This window comes from Carlito syrichta, unplaced genomic scaffold (genome assembly GCF_000164805.1).
Source record: "Carlito syrichta isolate Samal-C Ts95f unplaced genomic scaffold, Tarsius_syrichta-2.0.1 Scaffold298464, whole genome shotgun sequence".
Classification (NCBI taxonomy): Eukaryota; Metazoa; Chordata; class Mammalia; order Primates; family Tarsiidae; genus Carlito; species Carlito syrichta.
Genome location: NW_007242560.1, coordinates 13,620 through 20,669, shown reverse-complemented (window position 1 = coordinate 20,669; position 7,050 = coordinate 13,620). Strand labels below are relative to the sequence as shown.

At 40.9% G+C, this 7,050-nt stretch overlaps 1 protein-coding gene across 1 annotated transcript; it reads right to left on the bottom strand.

The window, feature by feature from the left end:
• Nucleotides 1-4,934: 4,934 nt before the first annotated feature.
• CUNH10orf120 (chromosome unknown C10orf120 homolog) lies at nt 4,935-6,564 on the bottom strand. Its single transcript, XM_008054704.1, has 3 exons — nt 6,380-6,564; nt 6,099-6,174; nt 4,935-5,591 (listed from the first exon to the last, which is right to left on the bottom strand). The coding sequence occupies exons 1-3, from the start codon at nt 6,562-6,564 to the stop codon at nt 4,935-4,937; spliced, it is 918 nt and encodes a 305-aa protein (XP_008052895.1).
• Between the last annotated feature and the right edge of the window lie 486 nt (nt 6,565-7,050).

Sequence of the window (7,050 nt, the reverse complement as noted above, 5' to 3'; positions counted from 1 at the left end):
GGAAGAATCAACATTGTGAAAGATGTCCATCTTACTTAAGGCAATTTACAGATTTAATGCAATACCCATCAAATTACCAGCAACATCCTTCTCAGATCTAGAAAAAACAATACAGGAATTCATATGGAAACACAAATGACCAAGAATAGCCAGAACAATCCTCAGCAAGAAAACAAAGTAGGAGGTATCCCAATACCAGACATTAAACTTTACTTATAAAGCTACAATAATCAAAACAGCTTGGTATTGATACAAGAACAGGCATATAGACAAATGGAATAGAATTGAGATTCCAGAAGCAAAACCTCAATTTCTCAACCAACTCATCTTCGACAAAGCCTCCACCACCCACCACTTGGGAGAGGAGAACTTATTCAGTAAATGGTGCTGGGAAAACTGGCTGACCATATGAAGAAGATTCAAACAAGACCCCTATCTATCCCCATACACAAAAATTAACTCTAAATGGATCAGAGACCTAAATGTAAAACCTTAAACCATAAGAACCTTAGTAAATGCAGGACACACCCTTATGGAAGTTGGAACTGGCATCTAATTCCTGAGCAAAGCCCAAAATGCACGGTCCATAAGAGATAAGATAGACAAGTGGGACCTAATTAAACTGACAAGCTTCTGCAAAGCCAAAGAAACCATCAAGAGAGCAGGAAGGCAGCCCACAGACTGAGAAAAGGTATTTGCCAATTCCATGTCTGACAAAGGCCTAACTTCTAGGATCTACAAGGAACTCAAACGTGCTGAAAAATCAAAAACAAACAACCCCATTACAAAGTGGGCAAAAGATATGAACAGACACTTCTCAAAAGAAGACATACAAGCGGCCAACAGATACATGAAGAAAAGTTCCACCTCACTAGTCATTAAGGAGATGCAAATTAAAACTACATTGAGATACCCCCTAACTCCAGTCAGAATGGCCATGATCAATAACTCAAAAAATAACAGATGCTGGAGAGGATGTGGTGAAAAGGGAACACTTCTACACTGTTGGTGGGAGTGTAAACTAGTACAGTCTCTGTGGAAATCAGTGTGGCGATCCTAGAAGCTCTAAAAATCGACCTTCCATATGACCCCATAATCCCCCTACTGGGAATACACACTGAGGAACTCAAATCACACTATAAAAAAGATGCCTGCACATATATGTTTATTGCAGCATTGTTCACAATAGCAAGATCATGGAACCAACCATGCTGTCCATCAAAAGAGGATTGAATGTAAGAAATGTGGTACATATACACAATGGAATATTACACAGGCATAAAAAAGAATAAAAATTTCACGGTAACCTGGAGTTTATAATACTGAGTGATCTCTCACAGAAACAAAGATCTGAGTATTACATGTACTCACTCATAAGTGGACCTTGAACAACTATCGTAATACTATAAGGATTGACAGTGGCAGGAAACTATGGGGGCCAGGGAGAGGAAGGGAGGTGGGATATCTGGTAGTCAATATCTGTCTGGGGACGGGAGGCAGGGCACACCTCCTCAAAAGGGTACCTGCACAATGCATATTTGTATACATAACCCTTAACTGTCCCCCACAATTTTAAAATAAAAAATATGCTAAAAAAAAAAGAAATTTCAGGTCAAATGAATCCTCACTACAGATCTCTTGTTTCTGGTGCTGATGCCCAAAGGCTTTCTAAATTCCATCTCACCATCAGCATAATCTACTGAGTTTAAGACTTTCATAGGCTCTTGTGGTCACTTATCTCTTTATCAAGTATTATCATTGGAAAGTACTTAAGTAAAGTCAGATAAATGGTTAGATGAATATCTACTTAATACAGGACATTTTTGAAACCTTTAAAAATTCACATTTGAACCTAAACTTATTTATATATATACTTCTTTATAAATGGTATTTGAACCTAAGCTTATTTATATATATACTTCTTTAAAAATGGCATTCACATTGATATACTTAGTTAACTTGGGGTTACTTCTGGATGGCTCCAGGTAATTAATGTTTATTATAATTAATATCACACTTTTCAGTAAGGTTGTTATTGACAACAGCTAGTAGGGCCATAATTTGGCATTCTGTCTTCCACTCTTTTTCCAAAGGGTTAGATTTATTTTCAGCAGTGACTTCAGCATCTCAGAGAATTTGGCTCGGTTAAAACATCGGTACACCTGGTGCTCCAGGTGTAGAGATAATACTTAGACTGTTAACACAATACTTAGACTGTTATTGTCCACACTAAGCTGATGGTCAGGAGTGAGCAAGTAATCAACTACCAACTTTATTGAACACGGTTAATTGAATGAATCATAGAACTGAGCCTTAGTGACCATCTAGTTCAATGTACTAATTTAACTGTTGGGGGTGCTGAGTCGCAGAGGGTTTATCGGTTTACCCATGCCATACAGCTGTCTGGAAGCAGTGCTATAAGAACAGCACTGATCTCCTTATCTCTCCCTCAAATAACTTTCCACAAAATTATACAGCTGAACCTAAGCGATTTTATGATCCAGATAAATAGTTTTTACAAACTGGCTTGAGTTTTCAGATGATGCTGTAGTATTCACAATGTTAATCATATTTAGAAAGTTACATCAACATTGGAAAGAATATTTTCCTTTCCTCTAACTTTGCCTCAGTTGAAAAGTTGGCTTATTTATTTAGCCTATACTGATTCTTTAATCAGTATGCACCTATGATTTTGGAACAATGCTAAGTTTCTTAGAATCACCATCTTGATCATAATGGCTACCGATTCAAAACTTAAAAATGATTTTCTTCTTGCAACAGTGACCAATGGAGTTATCCTGGAAAATGAGAGAGGGTGGAGGCTCTCACTAACGACTCTCCCTCTGCTTGGAGGGAGTTGGGGTTCAGAAAGGACTGACTGGGAAAAACCCACTGAGAGGAGGGAGCTAGAAAGGAATCTAACCTTGTTCCAACCAACTGTAGGTCCCCATGGATGAGTTTAGTATTTTCCCTACTCAAGGAGTTGCTGAGGACAGAGTGTGATTGACTGAGGAAAGTTTGTGTACTTCAGATGCAGATAATAAATAAACGTGTCATGCTTCCTAAATGCTAAATGTGCTAGCTTGGACTCAGGGTCAGATTTCTGCCTTTTGGAATAAAAATATTCATTTGTTCCAGATATAAAAATGCTACACCTCATATCAATGACTGAAACTCAGGTTTGACACTGAAGATACATAGGGGGCTAAGGGCCCATGATCTTATTCAGCTCAGGGTCTGGTTGTTTCCCCACTAACATGGCCCAATATATAATGGGCACTTCAGTTTTTCACTGAGTAGCTCAGGATCAAGACAATGGCCTGGCCATTGTAGGAAAGTCCATCATTTGGAACGGATATTTTAGGTCATGGACTATGGCCGCTGTCTTTATCCTGATTATTGGGAAAAAGCCTGGCTTAAAAATATTCAAGTTCTATATGACTATGTTGTGCTTCTAATTTTATGAAGTCAGTGCTAACCATGAAATTCGAATGCCATGGCTATAAGTTGCTGGCTGGTGTGAGCATGGCTCAGAGCAAGTGGGAGGATCATTGGTGAGAAGCTAAGAGTTGTAATAGGAGCTGTACAATGAGCAGTATCCCATGGCAGTGTGTGTGTGTGTCCCCACATTCGCATGTCTGTAGAGGAGGCAATACACAGGAAAGAGGCTAGACAACATCTGGCTTCAAATTTTTTCCTCCCTTGAGAATCCATTTTTGTATTTCACAGCATACCTAGAAGGGCCAGTCTCAGAGAAGGATGCACAATCTTGGTAATAAGGTCCAGCTGTCCTAATTGTTGTCGTCTAGATCTGCCACATTGGGGCACAGGCAGGGCCTTTATGAGAGTACAATAACTGACTTTAGAGATGTTTGTTACTTTTCCTGACAAGCACAAAGGAAATGTGCATGTTGTAGCCTTTCCTCCCCGTGGCTGCAATTGACAGGGAGGGTATAGATCACTTGCCTGCACTTGAGAAAAAGGTATCAAAGAGATAATGCTGAAGACAGCTGGCTCTGCCTTCAGAGGCAGAAACTGTATGTCTGGGTAGAAAGTGGGACTCATGGAACAGACTTATAAGTTTTAGGCTTGAGTAGTCAAGGCCGTCTTCTTGAATAGGGTTCTTTTCTTCACTTGGACTGCAGGCTGGTCACAGCTCGAGAGAGTCTAAGCTACATTGCTTGCAATAATAGATCCAACTACACCTGCCTCCTGTGTTCATGTCCTTTGCAATTTGGCTTCCCATCATGAGATGAAGTTCATTTACCCACACTTGCATATGGCGTGATCACGTCTTGCTATGGCCAACAGTATGTGGCAAAATTGGATGCATACCAATTGTGAGTCTTGACTTTAAGAAGCTTGCAAACTTCTACTCATTCTCTTTGACTTCACAAATGGCCCTGTGGCTAGCCTACTGGAAAAAGGAAAAAGGTCACCCGTACTGGCCCAGCTGAGAATAGTCAGACCCCAGAAGGAGAGCTACCTAACTTTCCTGCAGTTGACTGAAGACTGAAAAGGAACCCAGATGAGACCAGAGAGCCAACCAGCTGAGCGCAGTTGAAATTGCTGACCCACAAAATCACAAGCAAAATTATTGATTTCTATTGTAAACTACTAAATTTGGGGATGATATATTTCTTATAAATAGATAATGGATACAGTCTTCAATAGAGATCGGTGAAAAGGGAGGTTGGCTGTTGTTGAGGGTGAGAGCTGAGAATCAAGAGTTGCCTGAGACCAGGAAGCCTCAGCAGCTAAGTCTTACCTTAAGCATCCCCTGTAGATCTGGCAGGAGAAGCCAAGGCCCACAAGAAGACAGAGTGATACAAAGCCTGGGCACAGTTGTCAGGAATAATAAGAACCAGCACACTAAGTTACCCTGGGAAATAAATAAAACTGTAATAATGATAAGGAGTCACACTGCACGTGTGTTATTTCCAGATACTCTCTTCTTCCAGACTGCAGGTGTTGGCCACATCACTGGTGCAGATTCCCCGTGACATAAAATCCTGATTCATTAGCATTAAGTCTCCAGGGAATTCTGCTAAGTGGAAAAGATTTTGGTTTGTCAGGCCTGTGATGGTTCGTCTCAGTTTCTTTGAGGGGAGGAATGGTTTGCAATCATTTGCATGATAAGTTAAACATTTTTTTGGTTCTTCCGATTTGAAAACTACTTTCATTTTTATTTCTTGCATTTTGTTGTCCTTCCCTTGCCTGGCCTTGTCTTTTGCTGCTGGGCCCCAGCCCCCTCCAGACAGAAATGGGGAGCTTCCACATTTTTCAATGTAGGGTAAAAGCTCCTGATTTCTTAGGGCTTGAGCAAGCCGCATCCTTTCTATGTGTTTGCTGATGTTCTTCTGTTCTCGATCCGGCATTTTAAACTCCTCTGAGGGCACAATAACCTTTGCTGTCCATATTTTTTCTTGAGTTCCATAAGTAACACAAGGAGAACAATAATGTTTTCTATATTCCATTGCCCGTTTGTAGTCTGGAGAGAGAAACTGGAGTTCCTTGAGCATTTTCCATTCTTCCTCTCGTTTATAAGCCAAAAGCCTCCTTGCTGCTATGGTGTGAATGCCACCTAGACGCTGACAATGGAAAGGGATTGTTAAAATATTTATGACACAGAGGCAGCTGCACCCACAGAAAGAATTAGCTAGTGGCTAGTTTTTCCTTTATTGCTAAGAGTGTTTGAGCCCCTGTATAAGTGGGAAATGTGGCAAACCATTAGGGTCACACAAGCCTAAGTTCAAATCCTGACTCTCCTCTTATTATGAATTCAAAAGAAATGAATTGATTTTATAGGTTCATTATGAAGTCTCTAAGACATTGTATATGAAAGCAACCAGTGCAAGGCTCATGGGATGACAACTGTAATCATAAGTAAATAAATTACTTATTTGTTATTGCTTATATTCCTAATGTTACTAATTTGTACTTGCAGTTCCAGGTCAAAGCAACTAGGAGCTTCAGCCAACTTGAGTCCACCATTTGAGGTATGCCTATGTTGCTGGTGGTTTTTCTACTTTTGGCTTCTCCCAGAATAACTGGCTGACTTTAGTGGGGCTTCTGTGTGGACCCTTCAGGGCACTTACTAGGATCTCTTTTTCCAAGGGAGAGTATTTCCCGAGAGCAACGCGTGGGTCTGATCTGTTGAACACGGTCCATATCCTGGAAGGTAGAAATAGAAGAGTATTAGAACCCTGGAAAAGGTCTTTCTAGATTTCCATCCTATAGTGGGAGATCTTACAGAGGGTAATTCTGTATTAGCCACATTGAGGCCAACCCATGAGCAGGGGTTTCTGTAGCCACTGGGTGTGCTCTTCCATTTGGCCTCCTTCTTGTATGAATGAACTGAAGCACAAGTCACACTCACCCCAATGGTGAAGCAGAACATAGGTCTTCTTGGCAGCACAGGAAGTCTTCATTCAGAAAAGAAAAGCGGTTATTGGATAGTCTGACTGGCTTTTCGTTCTTCTTATCTGACTTCACCTCTACTATATTTCTTTCTTGAGCTGTTGGGTCTTTAGCTCTCTGTTTTTCCAGTGTTCTGACTGCCATTTCTGATCATATTCTGGCAATAGGCTAGGATAGGAGGTGTTAATGCCTGGAGTTTATTTTTAAGACAATTTTATGAAAACTCAAGGGACAGTCACAAACATTGCTTGCATCATGACTGACCTACTTGGGGGTTATTGTGAGGTCTCAGTGTAAGGCATCAAGTGATGCCTGGGTGAAATGGACAGGCGCTGCTATGCTCTTGGTGTGTTGGAGTCCAGAAGAAGAGAAAGGACTGAGTGTGACTGGGAAGCAATGTGACCATGTCACTGTTACTTACAAGCCCACAAGGACTGCTTGGTTCTTAGAAGATGAAGTCTCTGTCAGGTAAAGTCTCTCTCTGGTATTTCCTTTCCTCTTAAACTTTAGCTCCCCTGTTTGATCAATGCCATCTATTCATAGTTCTTGGATCAGGCGTCAAAGTTGTTCACAGTCTTTCTTCTGGCCCCATCAGCTGTCTCAAATATCTCTCTGCCCTTTGACCACTTG

Bases quoted from the DNA above. Each gene is read 5' to 3' on its own strand.
- CUNH10orf120 (XM_008054704.1), bottom strand. From the start codon at position 6,564: ATGGCAGTCAGAACACTGGAAAAACAGAGAGCTAAAGACCCAACAGCT. The intron at 6,175-6,379 runs GTGAGTGTGACT...TCTACCTTCCAG, and splicing joins TGTTCTGCTTCACCATTGGG to GATATGGACCGTGTTCAACA. The intron at 5,592-6,098 runs GTAAGTGCCCTG...TTCCATTGTCAG, and splicing joins CCTTGGAAAAAGAGATCCTA to CGTCTAGGTGGCATTCACAC.